The sequence below is a fragment of the Eubalaena glacialis genome, chromosome 4 (assembly GCF_028564815.1).
Source record: "Eubalaena glacialis isolate mEubGla1 chromosome 4, mEubGla1.1.hap2.+ XY, whole genome shotgun sequence".
NCBI classification, from domain to species: domain Eukaryota; kingdom Metazoa; phylum Chordata; class Mammalia; order Artiodactyla; family Balaenidae; genus Eubalaena; species Eubalaena glacialis.
The window spans coordinates 128,310,183-128,335,530 of record NC_083719.1 but is presented as its reverse complement, the minus strand read 5'-3'; the positions used below and the strand labels follow the sequence as shown (position 1 = coordinate 128,335,530).

Below are 25,348 nucleotides of genomic sequence, written 5' to 3'. Positions count from 1 at the left end.
TCAAGTTGTCCAAGATTTGGCCACTGAGAGCTCAGGTTGGTTCCTGTGTCCTTTCAATATGCCCCTATGCTCTCAGTGTCCATAATATACTTATTCATTTTCTCAATCCTAATATACACATGAAATACTTTCAAAATTGCTAACTGCTACTCCTGTGCAAAAACTAACTGACTAATTAGAGTACATTCAGTATTTGTATGCAGTTCCTTTTTTCTGTAGCTTTATAGTACCCCATCAAAATACTGTAATTTTATTTTTTTTCCCCACCCACTTCAGTGTGGTTGTATTATTTGAAATAGGTTTTCATCTGAAATAGGTTTTGTTAGTTTGTATTCCATGTTAAATTTCCCTTATCTCCTGGTTGATTTTAATCATGATTTGGGAATCAGAAACATTATATGGTTCTAAGAGTCAGATACACAAAATGATATACTCAGAAGTATCCCATCCTCTTCATCCTTTATAACCTGTTATCATTTCCCTCTTCTTTCCACTCTCTGTAAATAAGCAATTCATTAGTTTCTGGCTCATTTTTCCTTATGTACAAATGGGCAGACACATGTCTATTTTTCTTACACTCTTTTCTTACATGACAGGTAACACTGACAAATTACATGACAAGTAACACTGACAAATTCCCCTCAAGAAGGACTAAATCAGTTTGCATTCCTACCAGCTGTGTATGAGAGGACCTGTTTCCACACAGCCTTGCCTGGTTGGTTGTGGTGGCATACTTATTTTTTACCAACCCAAGAAATGACAAATGTTATGTCAATATTGTTTCAATTTATATTTTTCTGATCTTGAAGTGAGTTTCAACATTTTTTTCATGTTTAAGGGTCATTTTTATACCTTTGTGTGAGAGTTTGTTCTTTTCCCAGTTTTTCTATCAGGTTTTTGATCCCTTGACAATTCTTTATAGTAGGAATATTATTAACCTTTTGTCTATGATATGTGCTGTAAGTATCTTCTTCCAGTCTTTTGACTGGTGTTTCTTGCCAAGCAATTTTTTTCATATGTAGTCAAATTTATCAGTCTTTATTGCCTCTGGATGTTTCACCCATGTTTCCTTTTAGTATTTGTATGGTTTCATTTTTAACACTTAGACCCTGGATTCACTTGGAGTTTATTCTTGCATATGGCATTAAGTATGGATCTAATTTCAACTTTCTCCAAATGGCTTTCCATTTGGCTCAGCACCATTTATTAAAAAGTTCACTTTGCCCTGTGATTTGAGATTCTCACCATCTCCCCACACAACCTCTCACTGCCCCCCACCGTCCCCACCAAGACTTGGAGGAGCATCTGAGCCGAGAGCATGGCATGGCACACAAAGACTAACCAAACTATCGAGCTTCCTTACATGCAAGGATGCGACTGGGAGAATAATGCTCAACTCAAAGATCCAGGAGGGGGATAAAAAGGGCTGGAGAGGTCACAGTGCAATGGGAAGGCAAAAAAACAACCAAGGAAGCTGGATGGTGATGAGACAGAATGAAGCTGAGATAACAAGCAGCACAGGAGACAGAAACAGAAGAGTCAGTCCCTGGCATCGCCTCAGCTCGCCTGTCCCACTGCCACAAACTCTTCTGGCAGAAACAGCCCAGAAAACAAGCTCCAGAAATCCCGAGATGTCACTCCAGTCAGAATGGGCATCATCAAAAAATCTACAAACAACAAATGCTGGAGAGGGTGTGGAGAAAAGGGAACCCTCTTGCACTGTTGGTGGGAATGTAAATTGACACAGCCACTATGGAGAACAGTATGGAGGTTCCTTAAAAAACTAAAAATAGAACTACCATACGACCCAGCAATCCCACTACTGGGCATATACCCTGAGAAAACCAGAATTCAGAAAGAGTCATGTACCAAAATGTTCATTGCAGCTCTATTTACAATAGCCAGGACATGGAAGCACCTAAGTGTCCATCAACAGATGAATGGATAAAGAAGATGTGGCACATATATACAATGGAATATTACTCAGCCATAAAAAGAAACAAAATTGAGTTATTTGTAGTGAGGTGGATGGACCTAGAGTCTGTCATACAGAGTGAAGTAAGTCAGAAAGAGAAAAACAAATACCGTATGCTAACACATATATATGGAATCTAAAAAAAAAAAGGCTCTGAAGAACAGGAATAAAGACACAGACGTAAAGAATGGACTTGAGGACACGGGGAGGGGGAAGGGTAAGCTGGGATGAAGTGAGAGAGTGGCATGGACATATATATACTACCAAATGTAAAATAGATAGCTAGTGGGAAGCAGCCGCATAGCACAGGGAGATCAGCTCGGTGCTTTGTGACCACCTAGAGGGGTGGGATAGGGAGGGTGGGAGGGAGATGCAAGAGGGAGGGGATATGGGGATATATGTATATGTACAGCTGATTCACTTTGTTATAAAGCAGAAACTAACACACCATTGTAAAGCAATTATACTCCAATAAAGATGTTTAAAAAAAAAAAGAAAGAAATCCTGAGATGTGATCAATGAGAAAATATGCAGCCACAACAAAGGAGGAATTCTCCTCAAGTTAAAAAGATTTATTACCATTCCAGCCTTCATGTGAGCCCAGAACCCGGGGCTGGTCATGGGTGATTAAGTTGTCATGAGAGGACAGGACAGTGAACAAACGCAGGCACCTGACATGAGTCCACCTCTCTTCGCTGGATCCCTGCTCCACAGTGGCTGCTGGCAGGTCCACCTGTTCAGCCTCTGCCCCACTCACCCTGACAGTGCTCCAAGGCCAGGGCAGGCAGCCTCGTGATCCCTGAGCTCACAGCTCTGAGGCCGCCTCTACTCCCCGAGCACTGGAGGAGCATTCTAGGGTCAGGCACTATGGATTTGACCCGATGGAGGGAGAAACAGTGCTGGAGGAGTTGTCTCAAGGTTAAAAGGACAAGGCATGCATGTTCTTATATCCAAGGCCACGAACTGGCCACCCATGAGCCAACCAGATTTCCCCAGTGACAAGTCTGATTGGCCCCTTCTGCCTGCTCAGTATTTAAAAAAATAATTCGTTGCCAATATTTAAAAATTGATTTCATATAAAAGTCTGGATTTCTGGCTTCTCGAGGGAAAAAGAAATTGAGAATATTTGGCAATGCTGGGCCCATACTCTCCTGTGGTACTCACTGGCTATAGCTAGATAGCAGCTGTCCCTACGGACCAGATGTGCCCTTTCCAACTCACCCCAGTCCCCACATCCCGGATTATACCCCCAGCTCGAGACTGGGCAGCAGCTGCCTCGGATCAGTTATGTTATTATACAAAGGAAAAAATGGAAGATGTGCCTGCAAACAACATGTTCCTCGTGGTCCTCATCACTTACTGATGTCTTGCGCTTTGCCCTGCAGGTACCTGAGTTCGCAGACTATCTTAAACACATAGAGCATTCTCAGATATCTCTCCCATCACATGCCCTGCCTCTCCAGGATACACCGTGCCCCACTGTTAACTGGGCAAGTCTAGAAAAGAACACTAAATCATAGACGTTAATGGAGGAACAGACTGAGATCGACTCCTTCAGACCCTTCATTGTAAGAGGGGGTGGGAGTAAAATGAAAACTGTTAGTACTCTCACTCTGCTTTTAGGTCAGTGACATACACAAAAAATCAATGAGAAAAATCATAAAGGTACTTCAGGAGACCAAGACTGGGTCAGTCTGAATGTGGGGTCACAAAACGTGTTAGCCCCCTTCCTTGACTGTTTAGAAAATGAGTTGAGCTCTTAGAGAAAGACATGGGGGTGAGGAGGAAAATGCAGTGGCCAGCCCAGTAGATGTCCTGGGCTGTCAAAAAACACCAGGCTCATCTGCCCTTAGGTTAGGGCTGCTGGCCCACACCTAAAAATTTTGTAGGTGGCATAAAATGACTTTCAGCGGGGGAGTGTCGTCATTGTAGAAAGGGGCTTGAGAAAGGACAGAGAGTAGAATCTGGCCTTGGCCAACGTAAGACAGAAGAAGAGGATGCCTTCCTCACACCCTCTTCATTCTGCTGTGGCAGGTGCCACCTTATTTGCCCTTTAGAGAGGCGGAGATTTTGACACAGCTCAGACGCTTCCCGTTGATGCTTAGGATGATCTCCGAGCGGTAGTTCCCACTGCTGAGCCAGCTGGGCAGCTCCAGGTCAGGCAGGAAGAAGTCAGACTTGGGCAGTGAGTAGGTACCCTGTGGGAAAGGCAGTGGACCACAGGTCAGTGAGAGCCTACAGATGGGACTCTCTCCTGGAGTGACCTCTAGGATTGCAGCTGCAAACTGCCCCTCCTCCCACTCTCCTAAGAGCCATGTAGAACACAGAATGTGATAGCAAAAGGACACCAGAGGTCAGATCGAGCTTCAGGTCTCCCATTCACAGTTGGATCAACCGAGGCCCCCAAAAGATAAGTGATTCAGGATAGATCATATCAATTTACACCCACAGACATCCAGGTCTGCAAGAGAATGTCTCCAAACCCCATGTCTCTACTCTAGTCACAGGGGGAATGCTCTCCCCTCCCTATACTTACTCGTTTGAAGGGACAGTGACAGGGAAGCCCATAGGTGTGCAGGGGTTCTGGGCAGGGATTCTCATGGGGAGTTAACACTTCAAGCACATTACAGAAGTTCTCATAGGTGCAGCTGCCAAATTGCTCCATACATGGGACTTTGACCCAAAAGCCAGCCACTTCCTTCTCCAGAGTTAATACCACCTGGTGAGCGAGTTAGAGAAAGTGTAAAATTCCAAGGCAAACATACCAGTTCCTCTGTCTCTTTAAAAGGCCAGCATTTTATTTTAACAGAGTTTTTAATTGGATGGGATCTGGGAGATATTCTGATCAAGAAATGACAATATTGTGGCACATGCTCCAACACTATCCTTTCCTGTGCCCATGGCAGACATTAATAATCAAATGTAACTTTTTTTCCCCCCTGCATTGAACCACACAGTCTTATAATTCTTTAGGTAGTCACTACCCATTGGTTGAAGTTGAAATGCACTTGTCATCTAACTGTTAATTGGCTAACTGTGGCATTGCTTCTAGACTTTCCTTCTCAGCCCAGTCTTGGCTTCAGAACCTTTTCCTTCAGAGGACTTCAGGCAGCTACCACCAACTGATTGGAGTTGGTTACCAAGATGAAACCCATCTGCTATTCTTGGATCCTATTTTCTCTGTACAGCCATAGAAGACAACTGAAAACAATAGGAATTTACAGAGAGATCATTTTGGGATTGCTGTTAGGAAGATCTTAACAATCATAGTGAGGTTACAACAGATGGAACTACCTCAAGAAGAGATGGGCTGCCTGGACCCTGTTGGGGAAGCTACAAAAGGACTCCTGCACCCAGAGAGAAGCTGAATGGGGAGATCTGTGAGTACTTCACACCTCCATGCTGCCACGATTCTGCTCCTGTTCTGGAGGTGGGGGCTGACCAGTTGTGCCTGGCATGGGCTAAGCATTCACTAAGTATTAGCTGCCTAAGAGCCAAATGAGTGGTGCCTTAGGGACCATGTCTGTATCCCCCCAAAGGTGTCAGGGAAAAGTGTCAGGAAAGGGCAGGAGGAAGTCTGATTCTCTGCGGGTGTAATGGCAGGAAACCACTCTCGGCTGTAACATCACAGCATCCTGTGAATCCCAGCCCCCAAGCTCACTTGATTCAGGGCTTTTGTTTCTAAGAGACAAATCCTGGATGGGCACTTATTCCCCTTGAGCCTGCTGGGCTCAGGCTGGCTCCCCAGGCTGTGGACTCAGTCTTCCAACTGCCCCAGGTGTCAGGATCCAGGTCCAGGAGGAAGGGATAAGTCCACGCAGCCTGTATCCTGAGTGGACAAACTCAAATTTGCCTCATCCCACTCTGCTGACCCACATGTTATTCCCCACCCCAAGTCATGCACGGTCCCCTCCCAGCCCTCCTGTCTCCTCTCCTGCCAAGCCTGCTTCAACCCCTTTGCCTAGAAAGAGCCAAGGGCCTGGAGTGTAATGCTACTTCGGCCACTTCCTACTCTTGTGCCCCTGGGGAATTTCTTCTGTCTCCATCCCCTCATCTCCAAAATGGGATATTTTAAGAGTGTCTGCCTCTCTCACAAGGTCCCACTGAGTGAGACAATGCCTGTCAAACACTTAGCATAGTGCCTGAAGTCCAAAAATTACTTCCTGCTGGACTTCTCCCCTCAGTACCCCTCCTTGTTTTGCTAACTCCCCAATGAAAATGGTTGAGCCAGTTCTGCCCTGAACAAGAAAGAACACCCAGCTGAGGGGACCAGCGGGGACCAAGTCCTGCCTGGGCTCCTCCCACCACACTGGAAGCCTATGGGGCTGCATCCGCCAGGAGCCAGGCCTCCCCCAGCCAGGACAAGCACAGCACAGGAGGTACTCAGCGGGGGCACCCCGAACTTAAGGCAACAGCCATGCCTGCCGTTTAGGGATTACAAACCATGGCTGATTTTCCAGTTTTTGTTCTCAGTCTACTTGTTCATATGGCTCAGAAGAGCAAGCAAGGGGAGTTCCCTGGGCTGTCCAGTGGTTAGGACTTGGTGCTTTCACTGCCATGGGCCCGAGTTCAATCCCTGGTTGGGGAACTAAGATCCCACAAGACGTGCGGCGTGGCCAAAAAAAAAAAAAAATCAAGCAAAGCTGAGTAATAAGGGACCATCAATCCCTCTACTCCAGGACTACCTTAGCACCTCCACAGCTCAACCTAAATAAACCCCTGTGTCATGGGACCTGGTTCCACAAGACAGACAGAGGCACTGACGGATAATGGAATCAGGATCCCTGTACCCACCAGGGCGCTTGGGCAAGTCCTTTCCCCACTCAGGCCTCTGCTCCTCCATCTTGACCATGGAGTATTTGGATCTCATGATCTTGAAGAGACCTACCAGTTCTGACATCCTAAGAGTCAAAGTTTCTTACAAGTTGAAAACAATGACTTTTCTCTTGGCCTCTAGCTCAGGGCTAGGCACACAAGGCTCTAGATAAAGACCCACTGATAGGGGCCTCCTTGGTGGTGCAGTGGTTAAGAATCCGCCTGCCAGTGCAGGGGACACAGGTTCGAGCCCTGGTCTGGGAAGATCCCACATGCCATGGGGCAACTAACCCCGTGTGCCACAACTACTGAGCCTTCACTCTAGAGCCCACGAGCCACAACTACTGAGCCCGTATGCCACAACTATTGAAGCCCATGTGCCTAGAGCCTGTGCTCCACAACAAGAGAAGCCACTGCAATGAGAAGCACGCACACCGCAATGAAGAGTAACCCCGCTTGCCACAACTAGAGAAAGCCCGCACACAGCAACAAAGACCCAATGCAGCCAAAAATAAAATAAATAAATTAAAAAAAAAAAAAAAAGACCCACTGTTAGCAACTGACTTGAAGGGGAGACATTTGATGAGATCGGGGAAGAGGCAGTTATATCTCAATCACAGGGCTCAGGCAGGGGCATTGCAGGTACAGGACTTTAGAGGGGAAAAAAAAGCTAAACCATCAGGGCTGAAAGCTGCGTGTCTAAAAGCCTGAAATAAGTGTACATGCCAAATGTGGTAGCAATTTACAATTCCTGAGGATGGGGAAACCAAGGTCTCAGAGCCTGGAACTTGAGAGCTCCAAGGAGGGAGTTCTAAATTATGCCAAATCCTGTGGAACACGTCAAAAGAAGAAAAAGGCGTTCCTGGACAGACTCCAACCTTGCCCATGGCTCACAGAATCTGGCGCATCCAACTTCTCAAAATTGTAGCTGGCATCAAGTCCATCCAGGTTCCAAATGGGACTTTTTTTTTTCCTTAATTTTTTAAAAAATTTATTTTATTTATTTATTTTTGGCTGCGTTGAGTCTTCATTGCTGCACGTGGGCTTTCTCTAGTTGCAGTGAGCGGGGGTTACTCTTCGTTGCAGTGCCCGGGCTTCTCACTGCGGTGGCTTCTCTTGTTGCAGAGCTCGGGCTCCAGGCACGTGGATTCTTAACCACTGCGCCACCAGGGAAGCCCCAAATGGGACTTTTGATTGAAGAAATTTCACTTCAGCAAGGTCAGAAGAGGAGGAGGAGGAGGTTTCTCTCCTGCCACTAACAGGTACATGGCCTGGACCAGTCACTCCTCTCTGGGCCCCAGTAACAAGGGGAGAAGCCATTAACCTTAAGAGCCCTTCAGGCTCATACAGTGCTTGCGTCCTAGCAGCTCTCCTCGGGGGCGGGGGTCTTTGCTGTCAAGAGGAAAGTCCTGGCGTACTCCCCTGCTAAAACTCCAAGCACTAATTCCACCTCCCTGCCAGAAAGAGCTCAGGAATAGGAAACATTAGATAGATAAGGACACCAGCCTTGAATGCTGACCTGGGGCAAGTTGCATCCTTCTCTGAGCTTCAGTGTCTCTTATCTGTGAAAGGAGACTCATCATCTTTTCTCCTACACAAGTGGTGAGAGGCTTTCATTTAATAGCTAGTATGCACATACCCTAAAAAGATAAAGGAACCAAATCAAAAATATATACATAAGAGAAATGTAGGAGGAAGGGAAGAGGCAGTGGGAATCTGAGTCCAATTTTAAAAAGCTCAATGGCCCAAATTTATGACAGGTAATAAAGTACAGACTGACAATGGTTCAACTTACAATTTTTCAACTTTACGATGGTACAGAAGCAATACACATTCAGTAGAAACTGTACTTCCTGTTATGAATTGTGATATTTTTCAGGGCTAGCAATATGCAGTACCATTCTCTCTGGTGATGCTGGGCAGTGGCAAGAAGCCACAGCTCCCAATCAGCCATGCGATCACGAGGGTAAACAACTTAAACCATTCTGTACCCAGAGAACCATTCTGGTTTTCACTTTCAGTACAGTATTCCATATTCAACACCTTATCATAAAATAGGCTTTGTGTTAAATGATTTTGCCCAACTGTAGGCTAATGTACATGTTCTGAGTGTGGTTAAGGTAGGCGAGGCTAAGCTGTGACATTTGGTAGGTTAGGTGTATTAAATGCAGTTTCAACTTAATGAGATTTTTCAACTTATGCTAGGTTCACTGGGATGTAAGTTGAGGAAGATCTATAATAGAAAATGGGTGGGGAGAACCCATCTTAATGGCCTACAAAGAAGCCAGGAAAAGGCTGGGGAAAGAAAAAGGAGTTCACCAGCTTTTTCCTTCCAAGTCAGTTGTACTGCATCAGTGTTCTTGGAAACGTCTGCAGTTTGCATGGCAGTGGCAGAAGAGCAAGCATGATGGCCAGCTCGCCAAAGAGCTCTTTGCTCCAGACTCAGCGGAGGTAGTGTAGAAATGTGACCCTGGTAGAAAATCACTTGAAGAACAGCTAAAGAAAATGCGGTGACGTAGCCTGTAGAAGACTTGGGAAGAGGTGCTGGACAAAGCAAAGCTTGAGAGCTGTTTGCACGTACAGGACTCTGTCTGGGTCAAAGAAGCCACGGGAAGAGACTGATACTAACGGAAGTATTAACAAGGGCTAACATGTACCGAGCTGGTCTTGTGTGCCAGGCCCTGTGCAAGGCACTATCCATGTTATTAACTCAGTAATCGCTCAGAGAAATGTATGAGGTAGGGGCTGCGATTAACCAAGTCAAAGGGTAGTTTCAGGTACACAGATTCCAAATCAGAAAACCTTTTAAAGAGTCAAAAGGAAACTGGTGCCAGAAGAGATCTGCACCAGGACAGGCTGAAGGCATACAAGAATACTGTATATGTCACAACTACTAAGCCCACACGCTCTGGAGCCCGCGCGCCACAACTAGAGAGAAGCCCTGTGCCTTGCGATGAAGAGCCCGCGTGCCGCAACTGAGACCTGATGCAGCCAAATAAACAAATAAATATTAAAAAAATAATAATATGGTATAAAGGTAGCAATGCAAACCAGTGAGGAAAGGACTACAATATATGGAGTTGCAATGGATACACAGAAAGTTTCTATTGTTCTGTATGAAAACATGCAAATATCCACCCCCAAAACAGGCAACAGGCATGAATGAACTGGTTATTCCTAAACAGAAATACAAAAGGCAAATAAACTTATGAAAGGACATTTAACAAATCTATGCTTCTTTTGCTGCTCTGGGATTCCAGGATTCCAAAATTATTCAGTTCCCTGAGCATACGTGCCTCAGGGCCCTCCCTCTGGCCCATAGCACCTTCCCTCCAGCACCTCCCTGACCCTGCCCACCCCTGGGCTCACCTTCAGAGGATCTTTGAGGTTCGCAGTGGTCCTGACCTCAGCGCTGATGGTCATGTTCCCAGGAATGACAATGGGGTTAGGTTCCACAGTCAGGCTGTTGATCACCACAGGGTCCTTCCCCTTATCGCAGTTATCCCAGGAAAAGCTACCGAGCTGGGAGACCTAAGGACAATAAGGCAGCAAGAAAAGAAGAGAAAAGAAAAGTTGACAAAAGGAACTCTCACAGGTTAGAAGGATTAACAGAGCAGTTTACTGACAGTGTGCCCGTGGGCGAGGTACCTGCCCTCTATGAACTTCATCTGCAACTCCACATCTGTAAACCTGGAATAACACTGGTCCTACCCATTTCATAGGCAGGACTAAACTAAAAGACAATCTCCAAAAAGTGTGCCATGAACTATAGAGCACAAAATCACAGACCTTGTACTTCAAAATAGGAGACTAACCATATCCACCTTTGGTAGATACCTTCTCTGATCTCTCACCTCCCTGCTCCCCACTCCTCTCCAACTAGTCTTGGCATCTCCTTAGAGGGAGGCTTTTGGAGGATTCGGCTTTGCAGCCCATGCCCAGAACCTTATTCACGTCACACCCCAAGCCCAATCCAGGGCCAGGAACAATAGGGAACACAAATACAGTGGGAAACATAACAACATCTAACACCCTACCCTCAAGGAGGCACAATTAGACCAGGGAGGGACTAGGACACACCTGAAAAGATCCCCAGTGGGCCATCTGTTGATGAACAATCCCTAGTGAACAACCTTCCGCAATCCTAACCAGTGCTTTCTTAACTCCCATTGCTCATGCCCTGCCCTGTCCCACACCCCAACCCATTCCCTTCCCCTCTGCTGAGCCATATCTCCTCTTCTTCCTCCACATCCCCCAAGAGGTCTCCTGATTCCTGATTCCACCATCGTGTCCAACTACACATGACCACTGACTCCCCACTCCCACAGAACCCTGTCTATGATCTTTAACACTTCCTATACCATGCAGACTCTGCCCACCCACTCACACCTTTCCCAGCCCCCTGAAGGCCACCTACGAGAGACTTTCAGCATTCCCACCATGCACATCCCATCTTAGAAGGAAAACCTGCCAGTCCCACATCCCCAAGTTGACCCCCGTCATCAACACAGCCACAGGTAGGTGGGCCAAAAGAGAATACTTAACCCAGGCCAGGCGGACAGATTCTCTCTGCTTCCAATTTGGGAAGTGAGACAGAGGCAAAATCATTCAGAGGACTTTGGGCTTTGAGCTGTCATGGGGTCATAAGCTTTAAGGCAGAGCCAGAACACCTAGACTCATGACCAAGCCAAAGGGACAAGAACTAAGGGCTCTGCTGGTCTGTGGAAAAGAGAACAGACAGAGTCGCCCCCTGCCTCCGGCCCCCTATCTAAATAGGCAGTGAGGGGGAACAGCCAAGGGCATGGTTTTAGACTAAGATATGGGTAAATCAAGGCTTTAGTTGGTAGACATGGCTTGAAATCATAGCTCGACCACCATATCATGTGACTCTACAGGCCAGTTTCCCCTTTGGAGCTGCAATTTCCACATCTTTTAAGTGGAGTCATTTCTACTTTCCTCCCAGACCTGTTGCGAGGGTGAGAGCATGGACATAAAGCTCATAACACAATGTCAGGCACAAAGCATGAGCTGGCTCCCTAATGATAGCCATTAGACATCCCAGCCGCCACTTCCTGCCATTAGTTCCATGAGATTCCTTGTATACCTGGAATAAACTTCCCTTTACTTGAGCTTCTTGGAATGGGCTTCTATCCCTTGGAATGAAGCATTGGGCCATGACTAAGAAAGGCCTGATTCATCCCTGCATTCCCCACAGCCCCTTAGACAGGGTAGGTACCAACAAATGTTTCCTTCAACATTCATTCCGCAGATATTTATGAAGCAGTGATCACAGGCCCGGGGCCAAGGGCTGTTCATAGAGGTAAACAATTAGAAATGTGCCTGCCCTGTGATGAGGAGCTTACAGTCCAAAGTACATAAATATTACCCACTATGATCTCTGGGTGCCATAAAAGAAACAAACAGAGGGTCGTGTTGAGAGTAACAAAGGACTCACTTAAATAGGGTGATGAGGAAGTTATAATCCTGCAAGATGAGGAGTCAGCCATGCAAGTACTGAAAGAATGTTCAGGCAGAGGGAACATGGGCAAAGGCCCCGCACTGGGAAGATGCTCAGCTGCTCTGGGCCCTACAAGGCCAGTGGGCTAGATGTAGTGGATGAGGCACCCAGGTAAGCTTAGAGGGGTGGCAGGGTCATTTAATTCATGCCAGACCTCATAGGTCATCATCAGGAGGCTGGATTTCCTATAAGTGCCATGGAACGCCATTGCAGGAGAGTGCCATGCTCTGGTTTATGGTTGAGAATGGACTGCAGAGGGTCGAGTTTAGAACACGGGAGACCGATTAGAAGGCCACTATCAAATGAAAGCATGCCTGGGATTAAGAGTTGGGCTGGAGGGTGGGTAGGAGGACTAGCCATTTTCTAGAGCTGCTTTCACAAATTCCAAGGCAGCCAGATTCACAGCGAGGATTGATTCCAGGCTGGAGGAAGTGTCCAGAGAACCCTGCTCCTCCTTCCCTCAGGCTCTGGGGAGACTTAACAAGGTGCTTTGTCGATGGCTGACTAGAGGCTTCTGTCGCAGTGAATTCTGCAGCTGAGTCCAGTCTCATCCGGAAAAGGAAGCATGATGTGTTAGCAATGCCCACTAAGGGCAGGCCTGGCACCAGATATTTGTCATCCCAGCCTAGCCTAACATGTGGGAAGAGGCAACGTATGGCAGAGGGCAAAGGCACAGCTGTGGAGGCAGAAATATGGGTCCAAATCACAGACCTGGATTAAAACCATTCCTCAGCCACTCTCACTAGCTGAGAACATGCGTCAGTTGACCCCTCTTGAGGCTCAATTTCCTCATATATTAAATGGGCATAACTATATCTTCTCACAGGGCTACTGTAAGAGTGAGAAGTTTGTATACAGAAAGTACAGGTCACAACTCAACACTGTCACAGCCATGAAAACACAAGACTGAGAAACTGTCACAGACCAGAGGAGACTGGGGAGACAGGACAACACATGCAACGTGGTGCCCGAGATTGGATCCTGGAACAGAAAGAGGACGTTAATGGGAAAACTGGTACAATCCAAATAAAGTCTAGAGTTTAGCTAGTGGTAATGCACCTATGTTGGTTTCTCAGTCTTGACAAATGTACCATGGTAACACAAGATGTTAACATTAGGGGAAACTGAGTGAGGAGTGTGTGGGAACTCTGTACTGTCTTTGCAACTTTTCTGTAAGTCTAAAATTACTCCCCTAAAAACGTTTATTAGGGAAATAAAGAGCAAAGCACATGGCTCAACACATAGCACATAGTATGTGCACAATAAATGACATTAGACAGTTATCAGAGAGTCTATTAAGTACCTATTTTGCGCCCAGCCTGGGGCTAGACATTCTCCCCTTTTATCTAAGGATCACCACAGCCCAGGGTAATGAGACCGGGTTAATGCTAGAAGAGGAACTGGAACTCCGGTTTCCCGATGCTCAAACACTCACTATCACCCCACAGCCTTCATGTGGCCCAGGGTTTCAGGGTAAGGGTTCCGAATCACATGAGCCCAGAGAAGACCCGGATGATAGCAGATAAGAATGGAAAGTGCCCCTTGCTGTGTAATCTCAGATGAGTCCCCTATCCTCTATGGGGCTGGGTAAGGTGGGTGAACTCCCTGATGTCTCATGGCCTCTCTAAAACTGCCAACGTACGACCCTCTGGTCTGGGACAGCATCCACAGCCAAGACATGTAGGAGAGCAGGGATGTAGGACTGGTTCCAGACTTAGCCACACCACCTCATAGTGGTCAGACCTGGAGCCAAGAGAAACATTCTCAACCTACAGTCAGGGACTAACTGTGAACCCTCCGGGCCAATAAGGCCAAGAGTTCTTTGCTCCTCCGTTCAATAGGCAAAATAGACTCCTTGCCCCTGGGCCAGGGTGAGGCTGAGCCCACTGGCTTCTATCACTTTATGAGTTTAAGATATAAGAGCTTTTCCATCCATGGAAGCATTTCCCTTCACCCACAACCATCAAAGAAAGGCAGGTTGGTACTATCGAGCCCATTGTACAGATAAGGAGACCAAGGCTTAAGGAGCCCAAATGCCACTGCCATGGATTAGACACAGAGGAGGAATCAGAAGCCAAGCCTCCTAGTCCTATCCCAACTTTCCCTCACACCACCCTGTTCCTGGCTCTGACAAATATTTCCAAGGAGGTTGGCGGGAGGGGACCTAGGCTGGGCCTCTCTCTTTGACTGCTGCCAGAGATACTAAGTGTCTGGCCCCCAGGTATGCAGCAGAGGCCATGGAACTAGGCTTCTCTACTTCTCAGAATGACAGAACTTCCCCTTCCCCAGGGTCTGGAGCACAGGGTGACTGAGAAGATAGGGAGAAGCTTGTAGGCTGGCGCCTCTCCATGCCTCACACCCAGGAGCAGGGCTGCACCTTTGTCGCCAGAGGAGCAAGTATGGACCTTCTGGGGTGAAGAGCCTCTCAAACCCACCCACCCACCAGGAGGAGCAGCGCCTCAGAGCAGTACAGAGGGGAGGGGAAGGGTACCAGGCATTTTCATGGCGGAAAAGAGAGGGCACGTAAACGGGGCTGCGTCTCTGGGCCTGGGATTAGAGCCTTGGTCTTGCAGTTCCGTAAAATTTCACTCAGACGTTTGGAAAGAGGACAGGAGTACAGACGGGACTGAGATTAACCCTTCCAAAACAGTCTGGAGCAGAGCAAAGCCTTACAGCCCACCCTCTGTACAGATGGGGAAACTGAAACCCGCAGAAAGCAAAGCACCCACTCAGAGTCCCACAGTTAGTGACTTTGGGAGGCTCTGCTGCAAAGAAGTAATTCTAGAGACCGGAGAGGCCACCCCCATATCCCACCCCAGCCCGCACATCCCGAGCTGGGCTGGGATGCTGGAAGCAGCCTCCTAAAGGACAGGGTGCTCACCCGGTTCGAGAAAATGCGTGCAGGAGCCGCTGGGCCGGCGAGAAGCAAGCCCAGGGAGATGAGGAGAGGAGCCTGCATCAGGGGGTTCATCGCAAAGGGTGGGTCCTCACCGAGTTAACTACAGGGTTCGTGGAGGCGACGACGCCTTTAAATGCCTGCCTGTATTGGTTATGCAAAGCTGTGCGTTGCTATGCAAAGCTGAGTGCGGCTACTTCCCCGTGCGTCCCGCCCCCTCCGGATCTGAGATTTCGGGGCCGGGGATTGGATAGAGCTCTCCCGGCTCCGCCCCCCAATGGTTCCTCCTTTAGCCCCGCCCTTCGCGCGTGGGCGACAGGCCCCGCCTTCAGTGGCAAAGGCGGAGTCTGAGGAGAAAAGGGGCGGGTCGAGTACGGGGCGGGGCGGGGGGGAATAAGCGCGCTACAGGGAAGGGAACAAGAGCTCCAGGGAGGGGCGGAGCTTAACTCGGGGCGGGGCCGGAGTGCGAGGAGGGGTGGGGCTGTTGTTTCTGAACTCACGCTGTTAACCGTCACTGCTGGAAGGGCCATCATGTTTTCGTTCGCCCAAGTCCTTCTTGACAAAAATATCATGCTCCCTACCGATACTACGCTTCCCCTTAGCTGTGTTACAAATCACTGTGTCTTTTAAATAATTATTATAATGATAATGATAACTTTTAGTAAGTGCTTTAATACATGCCAAGCGCTATTAAGCACTTACGAGGGAATCCATTTTTTTGCCCCACTTTACCACTGAGGAAACATACATGATAAGGCAGGTTAGCTTTGCCAAGGTCACACAGCTAAGAAGTGATAGAGCAAGGATTCTGCTTATATATACCTCATCAGCCAAGATTTCCCAAAGCTACTACACTTTGTAGTTGAGGTTTAATTTTTTAAAAAGCAGTAGGGACACTATTCCTGCCAAATTACTGCTAGATTGTAAACCCCACAAGGGGTGGAACCATGACTTCTGGTCACTAGTAATGTGACACATAATAGGCAATCTTTGTTGAGTAAATGAACGCATTAATAGAATTTAAAACAACCTAATCATCTTTTAAAAGAAATTTTTAATTTTGGAATTAATTTTAGATTACAGAAAAGTTGCAAAAATAGTGCAAAACTCTCTCCTAGTTTCCCCCATTGTTAACATTAAGATATAAGGGTATTTTTTTAATAAAAACTAAGAACCAGCATTGACGTATTAACTAAACTCCAGACTTTACCTGATCTTTTAATATGCTTTTCTAATTGCACACCTTCCTCCCATTCTGATAATCCCTTCCCTCTCTCATCTAGCACAACCTCTTCATTATACACAAGCGCAATTTCAGGCCCCCTGAGTGAGAGGACTTGTCCAATGTCACATAGCAGAAGCAAAACTAGAACTCACTTCTCCTGAGGCTGTTCCCTCAGAGGTATAAGAGGCGTCAAACTAATGAAAGGGTTCATGCAATCAAGCACACATCTCAGTAGAAGGTTGCTGCTAGTCACAAGGAAGAGATACCTTAGTCAATGGTTTTAGTGCTTTTCTAATTACGGGAAGATGCAAGAATCAGGTTCATAAAAATTCTTCCTGAACATATCTAACTATCTAAAGGCCTGTTCTGTCAGTTTTCCCAGAGCACAGAGTGTCTCATCCTAATCTCCTTCCTGAACCCCTTTCAGGCTGTACTGTAGGTGGAACTGGATGGTGGGCAACATTCTCTGTCTTACTCTTTACTTGCTGATTGCTTTTCTTGAATAGACCCTAGTTTTTGCGGAGGTGGGGTAGGGTTATAGGAATGGGGGCAGGGCCTTTATTTTGTCAATTCCAAACTCCCTAACTATCCCTTCCTTTCACCCTTCCCCACTGGTAACAATAAGTTCATTTTCTAAGTCTGTGAGTCTATTTCTGTTTGGTAAATAAGTTCATTTGTATCATTTCTTTTTAGATTCCGCATATCCTATGATATTTCTCTCTCTCTGTCTGACTTAACTTCATTCAGTATGACTGACAATCTCCATGTCATCCATGTTGCTGCAAATGGCATTATTTCATTCTTTTTAATGGCTGAGTAATATTCCATTGTGTGTATGTATAAGGTGAAAGGTTAATCAGCAACTACCTGCATGATCGGCTGGACACCCAGCTAATGATGTTTCTAGTCCTCGAACCAGAACAGCTCCAGTATGTTCAGTTATCAACAGGAAACAGTGGCCCCCTCGCAAGGGTTATTAACCCAAAAAGCTGGTGGGGGATGGGGGGGAGGCTCCAACAGTCCCCCTGGCAACGAAGGAGCCCTTCTGACGTCATGTCCCCTGTAACTAATAGCCTCCTCCTCCCCTGTGTAGCGGAGATTGCAGCTGTGTCTTGCCAGCTGCCATCCGTACACGGTGGGGGGTCGCTCCAGGACATTTGCCTCTGACTTGCGAGATTCCCTGTCCAATAGTTGATGCCTCTGTCCCTGACTCCCTCCGGGTTCTTTCTTCAGTCTCATGGCTGGGCGATTGCAAGGACTGCAGGACTTCGGGGTGCAGCCCTACATCATTTCCTCCCAGCTCCTAAAGTCTCCATTCTCTCAGCCTCAGGCACACTCCTTCACACAAGAAGTCAATGGTCTTGGGCAGTAAAAGGTCAAATCTCCTGGCCACCTAGGAGAACCTCTCAATGAGGGGGCACATCCCTTGGGAATTAGAGTGCCTGACATCTCCATCTGGAGGGCTTTGGAGGAGATTGTGCAAAGCCAGAGACACAGTGACTGGAAACCAAGACCATAAGGAAGATGCAAGAAAGAACAGGACAGTAGCTTGTTCAGAGTGCTTGCTTCCAGTCAGGCAGACCCAGGCTTGTCCTGTAAGAGCCTGAGCAGGGGCCTTAACCTCTCTGGGCTCAGTTTCCTCATTTGCAAAACAAGGATTAATAATAATAATAATAACAACAACAAACTACCTCCCAGTACTAAGCTATTTATTCACTCATTCAAAAAATATTTATAGATGCAAGTCAGACAAAATAAAGGCCCTGCCCCCATTCCTATAACCCTACCCCACCTCCGCAAAAACTAGGGTCTATTCAAGAAAAGCAATCAGCAAGTAAAGAGTAAGACAGAGAATGTTGCCCACCATCCAGTTCTACCTACAGTGCAGCCTGAAAGGGGTTCAGGAAGGAGATTAGGATGAGACACTGTGCTCTGGGAAAACTGATAGAACAGGCCTTTAGATAGTTAGATATGTTCAGGAAGAATTTTTATGAACCTGATTCTTGCATCTTCCCGTAATTAGAAAAGCACTAAAACCATTGACTAAGATATCTGTTCCTTGTGACTAGCAGCAACCTTCTACCGAGATGTGTGCTTGATTGCATGAACACTTTCACCAGAATTACACATATACTGACCTCTCCCCCAACTCCCTCCACCTCTTCAGAGCAGTTCCTCAGGACTATCTGAGAGGCTGTCTCCTCGGCTACAGTCCTCAGTAAGTCCCCAAAGAAAACTGAAACTCACAACTCTCATTTTTGGGTTTGTTTGATGGGTGTTTTTTTTTTCTTAGTTGACAAGACAAACAAGATACTATCCAAGAGTATTAATACCAAAAGACAAGAAATCAGGTTAAAGTAATACAAAGGGCAGGTGGTCGGCATTCTTGAGTCTAATAACTCTCGGACCATCTGGGAGAAATAGAAACATCTGGGAGAAGAGCCAATGTAAAATTTTAAATGGTCCAGACCATCAGGCCATCATTCTTAGCCAGGACTGCACACTGCAGTTCTCTGCAGAGCTTTTACAATTCTCAGTCTCCAGGCCATACTCCAGACCAACTACACCTAAATCTCTGGAGGTGGGACCCAAGGTTGGTTTTTTTTTTTAATCCCAGGTGATTCAAATGTATGACCAAGGTTGACATAAAGCACCTGGCATACAATAGACGCACACGTACATAAAAGTGGCAATTACTAAAACAAGACCATTATCCTTGAAGAACCCACATTCTAGGAGTGATGGGTTGCAACTTTGAAAGTTGTTGCCACTCTAATGTTCATCATCATGGGCTTCCTGGAGGAGTTACTGGGTCTGAGCCCTGGAATAATATGACTCAGGATGACCTCCCAGCCTTGCTTGTGTGTGGTTGGAGACCCAGTGTGAGCGTAAAGCCTGGTGTGGGACGTGCCCTTGTTGCTGAACCCAAAGGTCACGTACCTGACACACAGTGAGGCCAAACAAACCAAAACATTGGAGTGTGGAGCTGAGAAAGTTTTATTGCAGGGCCAAGCAAGGTGAATAGGCAGCGCCTGCTCAAAAGACCAGAACCTCCCAGTGGTTTTCAGGGAATAGTTTTTAAAGGCAACATTTGGGTGCCGGCTGCAGGGTGCATGACTTTCTTCTGATTGGTTGGTAGTGAGGTCACAGGGTGGTGTCCCAGGAATCTCAACCATCAGCCTCCTGGCTCTGACCAGTCTGGGGTCTCAACGTGTCCTCACCATCCTCCACCTGGGTGGGGGCCTTAGTTCTTGCAGAACAACTCAAAGACATGTGTCAGATTGTTGTGTGCATCCCCTGAGAAGCTAGGACTCTGTTTCATCGCTGAACTATTTTTTGTTGGCTGCTTTTCCTTTGTTTTTGCACTCCCTCAGTTCCCTGATTAGTAGCTGCTTGAATCTGCTCTTTGGAACTCAGGGAAGGTCTAGGAAACTAAGACCCTTTTTCTACAAGCAAGAAACGGGGGACATGGAAAGGTTTTTGTACCCGGGAATGTCCCGCAGGGTCCTGCTCAATTTCAGATTTAGTGAGGAATGCTTACCACCTCCAATGCATGTGAAGAGGTCACAGACAGCAACACAAGCCTCAAATATCATTTGTTTTGTCTATGTGGTGTTTCTTAGAATTTTTACTTTTTTTTTTTAATTGAAGTATAGTTGGTTTACAATGTTGTGTTAGTTTCTGATTCAGAAACTATATACATATAGTGATTCAGATGTATATACATATATATGTATGTATTCTTTTTCAGATTCTTTTCCATTATAGTTTATTACAAGACACTGAATATAGTTCCCTGTGCTATACAGTAGGACCTTGTTATTTACCTATTTTATAGATAGTAGTGTGTGTAGTTGGTTTTTACTTGGTTGTCAGTGTATAATAAAAGCAGGTGATTTCTCATTAAATTATGGACTTCCAGCTTTCCTGAAAAACTCAGAGAATCTGGAAACACTGGCCTGCATTTCTACAGGGCAACAGTCCGTTGAAGCTGAGTTGTCACTGATGGGATTCTGCAGCCTCCAACAGCCCCTACAAGCTGTGCATCTCTCACTTTTGTTACTGCCTGGTCTCTATGGGTTTCAATCCCAAATTTAGCCTGGACCTCTGGTTTTAAAATCTTAACTCTTCTTGTTATTAAAGGGTAATTTTTATTTATTTATTTATTTAAAAATTTTATTTATTTTATTTATTTATTTTTGGCGGCGTTGGGTCTTTTTTGCTGCGTGCGGGCTTTCTCTAGTTGCGGCGAGAGGGGGCTACCCTTCGTTGCGGTGCATGGGCTTCTCATTGCAGTGGCTTCTCTTGCTGCAGAGCATGGGCTCTAGGCGCGGGGGCTTCAGTAGTTGTGGCGTGCAGGCTCAGTAGTTGTGGCTCGCGGGCTCTAGAGCACAGGCTCAGTAGTTGTAGCGCACGGGCTTAGTTGCTCCACGGCATGTGGGATCTTCCCGGACCAGGGCTCGAACCCGTGTCCCCTGCATTGGCAGGCGATTCTTAACCACTGCGCAACCAGGGATGTCCCTAAATCCTTCTTTTTAATGGCTGTAGCACCGGGAGAGCTTTAAACAAATCACCTGGGAGCCCAGGCCCAGACTGCAGCCCATGGTGGGACACATGCAGCAACATTTTTTAAAGTAACCCCCAGAGGATTCCAAGGTGCAGCCAACTTGGAGAACTACTGGACTAAAGCAGCTTTTCTCTAATGGTAATACACATGCAAAACACCTGGGATCTCATTAAAATGCAGATTATGATTCAGCAGTCCTGGGCAGAGCCCAAGAATTTGCATTTCTAAGAAGCTGCTGATGAGGCCAAGGCTGTTACCCAGAAGACCACAGAGTAGCAAGGGTCAGTACCAGACACTGTCTCCACCACTGAGCTGCAGGGGTGGGATACAGATGGAGTCACTATTTCCTTCCAAGGAAGGCATCTGGTGAACTTTCCCCTTCTCCTCTGTTTACTGAAACCCAGCAGAAAGGACAAAGCCTCAGCTGTTCCCAGGTTCTCACTCTACACCTCATCGCCCTACTGCGTGTAGAGGCAGGATGGATTCCATGATGTCTGAAGGTCAGTCCACATGCAGCATCCTTTGGTTCTGTGAAGTGTCTAGCTTCAGTGAGCGTCTCAAGGAGAGCTGGGTGAATCCAAGCAGGCTGTCCTGAAGCCCGTTCTTTGAACAGGTCTGCTCAACCTTTGCTACCCTTCCTCCTGATTCCTTCCCTGCCCCTTGGCTGGCCTCCAAAGTGGTGCTAAAGATAATTTGAGTTTAACAGACCCTGACTGGTTTGCCAGTAATTTTCCAACCAAGGACAATCCTACTGACTTATCAGGAAGGAGGGCAAGACCTAAGAACCTTACTTGTCTGATGACTCCCACCAGGGGTGGGGTTGAGGGGGAGGGTATGAGGATCTTGTGCTTTCTGAGGGCTTGGGACCTGGACTCAGGGACAGGCTTGCAATGCACTGGCAACAGATTTCAGCCGGGCAGCACCATGGTCAAAACTCCTTCTTGGGGACCTTGACAGTTGAAACCGAGTCCCCCTAAAACTGAGTTTCCTCTCTATCCAAAACTTTATTCCCTTTCTTGTCCCCTCTGACCTCAAGGCTGTGCTAACTGAACACTGATCAGCTAAGCAGATAACTAAAATTGCCGTGTCGATAACATGTTAATGTACCAAAACTACTATTCTCGATATCATCATTAAGGTAGAAACTCAGGTTGTTTCTCCAGGGCAAGATGAGCTAATAGACCCCCGAGCCATGGACCACCTGGCCAGAGAATCATAAACCAGAGATAGCCTGACTTCTTGAAATTACGATTAAGAAATGTCACAGAAATGTCACAAGAGGATGATTAATCCCAGCCTCTTTGTTCCTCCCCTTACAAAAACCCCTAATCGAAGACTAAGTTGGAGTGGATCTGAGGCTTGTCTCCCAGCTCCCTACCTTGGCACCCTGCAGTAAGTGTTGTTCTTTTCTTCACCACCACCCAGTGTCAGTGGCTTTGCTTCACGTTGGAGGAGCAGACCCGAGGTGGGTTTGGTAATACAGTCTCCAAAGCATTCTATTAGCTATCTCATTCATTCATTCAACAAGCATTTGCTGGGCAGAGCAATGCCAATGTCCCGACCCTAGGCTGCAAAACTGAATCTGCCAGCACTCAGAGTACTCACTCGTATTGCTCCAGGTGCCTCGCACAACTGCAAGGCTGGGCAGAAATGTTGAGTGAGGCCATCAGCCGCCACCTGTAGTACGTTCATTCTGACAGCAGGGGGCGACCGCTACCCAATTCGGGCTTCTTGTTTCCTGACACACTGGCCCAGTGTGGACAGACCTGATTTTTCAAGAGAAGCTGGAAATCCAGATATTTATGTGAATGTTTCAAATCGTTAAGGACTGGGCAGTGAATTAAGATCCTAATAAAAGACGGCATGAGTCTGCAGGACAGATGTACCGTAAAGAACCCCAGTGGGCACTCTCTGAAGTTTTGAGTGTGGGATCCTGAATTCATTCAAAAATGCCAGCGCTTTACATCATTCGTCTAACGCCCGCATTTGACATGTGGGGAGACTGAGGTTCAAAGAAAAAAGGGACTTGCCCAGCTTTGTTAGGGCAGAGCCAAGAGTTGGAGCCGGGCGTCCTGACTTCTGGTCCAGGTCTTCTTGCGGTGGGAAGCTTTCCCCCCAGAACCCTGGGGTCCTCAGCGACACAAGATTCTATAGCTCCGGCAAGGGCGGGCTCCGAGAGCTGGTCCTGCCCAGGGGAGCCCTGACGGGGCTGGGGAGGTCGCCAAAGCCCAAGGGCAGGAGGGGGAGCCGGAGTTTATTTTTAGCTGCCTAGAATGTGCCTCTAAGCCTTATTTAGACATCAGGCGGCAGGGTGAGCTGGAGGCAGCAGGGGCGGGGGAGGAGATAGCTGCCTTCCCCTCTCCGGGCTCCTCTTACAACTGCTCTTCCCTGCCTACCCCTTATCATCCTTTCTGGGGGCTCTGGGGCTGCTCTAAATAGCAGCCCTTGCTGGCATGGGCGCTGTCCTGCTCCGGCTGGCTGGCTGGCTTCCTCCTCGACCTCCACCCCTTTCTCCCCATTCCCCACAGTCCCACAGAGAAATAGAACTCCAGGGTCCTAGGATGTTTTCATCTTCTGCGGTCACAGATCCCTTTGAGAAGCTGTAGTAATTTACCACGGTGGCTTAGAGCTTATTTTGTGGAGTCTCATGGACCTGGGTTCGACTCCAGTATATGACCCTAAGCAAGTCCTTACACTCCCCAAACCCAAGTTTCCACTTTAGTACAGTGGAAATAGTAACCCCTCCAACCTCCCTCATGGTTCCTGAAGATTAAATGTGATAAAATATGTACAGACCTTAGCTTGCCGTAACAAATCCTCAATAAATGATGGCAATAGTGATTAAAGCTACAGACCCTCTACCCAGAAAAAAACTGAATTGCTCATACATGCAGAGTTGTGAATGTAATTTCAGGAGGTTCAGGTAGCCTCTGAGGCCTGCTGATCCCACTCCAACTTTGGACCCAATCCAGCTAATTCATCCATTCATTCATTTGTTCAACGAATCTTTGTTGGGAATTTTCTGGCGGTCCAGTGGTTAGGACTCCATGCTTCCACTGCTGGGGGCCGGGTTCAGTCCCTGGTCAGGGAATTAAGATCCCGCAAACTGTGTGGTACGGCCAAAAAAAATATGTATATATACTGTAGGAGTTTATTAAATTTAGAAAAACAAAACAAACAAAAAACAAATCTTTGCTAGAGCTTACTCCATGCCAGGCACTGGGTAAAGTGTAGGGTGGGGAGATGTGAGGCCAGAGAAGTGAATGTATGTGAATTATCCAGGGTCAAAATGCAAATCAATAGCAAGCCAAGGATCAGAATGAAAGTCTCTCTCTTTTCTAAAACAACTTTCTTGAGGTATAAATGATATACAAAAAAACCTGTACATATTTAACATATATGATTGGATGAGTTTGGACATATGCATGCACCCCTGATACCGTCACCACAGTCAAGATAAGAGACATGTCCATCACTTCCGAAAGTTTCCTTGTGCCCCTTTGTTTTTTGGCTTCATTTTTGTGGTAAGAACATGAAACATGAGATCCCCTCTCTTAACAAGTGTTTCAGAGCACAATACTTTAGTATTGTTAACTGCAGACCCTATGTTGTACCACAGATCTCTAGAACCACCTTTCTCTGCTTCTTTGAGACTGTTTGAGATACCTCATACAAGTGGAATCATGCAGTATCCTTCTGTGCCTGGTTTATTTCACTTAGCATAATGTCCTCCAAGTTCAGCCATGTTGTCACAAGTGGCAGAATTTCTCTCTTTTTAAAGGCTAACTAAACTTTTGTTGTATGCATACAACCATTTATCTGTCAGTGGACATTTGGGTGTTTCCATATCTTGGCTTTTGTTAATAATGTTTCAGTGAACATTGGGAGTGCAGATAACTCTTCGTGATCCTGATTTCAATTCTTTTGGCTGTATACCCAGAAGTGAGGCTGCTGGATCATATTACCATATTTTTTAATTTTTTGAGAACCCTCCATACTGTTTTCCATAGCGACTGTATCATTTTACATTCCCACCAACATGTACCAGAATGAAAGTCTCTTGAATGCCAATCTTGATTCCTTTGAGGAAGAACTTCTGTCTCTGAAAGGGGACCACAATAAATACCCCTTCCAGTCACAATCACAGTGGATCTGAGCATCCATTCCCTCAGGACCCCTACCTCAGCAGGCCCTTGCAGTACTTTCTCCAGCATGCCCTATCAATGTTAGCCTCTGCTTGCATACCTCCCACAATGGGGACCTCACTCCCTGTCAAGCCAGACCCCTGAATCTTGGACCAGTTGGAAGGTCTTTCTTCCCAAGGAGCTGGACCCCACATTCCTGGGCTACCC

At 46.8% G+C, this 25,348-nt stretch overlaps 1 protein-coding gene across 1 annotated transcript; it reads right to left on the bottom strand.

The window, feature by feature from the left end:
* Positions 1-2,526: 2,526 nt before the first annotated feature.
* On the bottom strand, positions 2,527-15,401 carry GM2A (ganglioside GM2 activator). The gene is made up of 4 exons (XM_061188349.1): positions 15,190-15,401; positions 10,160-10,321; positions 4,512-4,694; positions 2,527-4,173 (listed from the first exon to the last, which is right to left on the bottom strand). Exons 1-4 carry the CDS (start codon positions 15,277-15,279, stop codon positions 4,018-4,020), a joined length of 591 nt encoding a protein of 196 aa, XP_061044332.1. The 5' UTR covers positions 15,280-15,401; the 3' UTR covers positions 2,527-4,017.
* Positions 15,402-25,348: the final 9,947 nt, after the last annotated feature.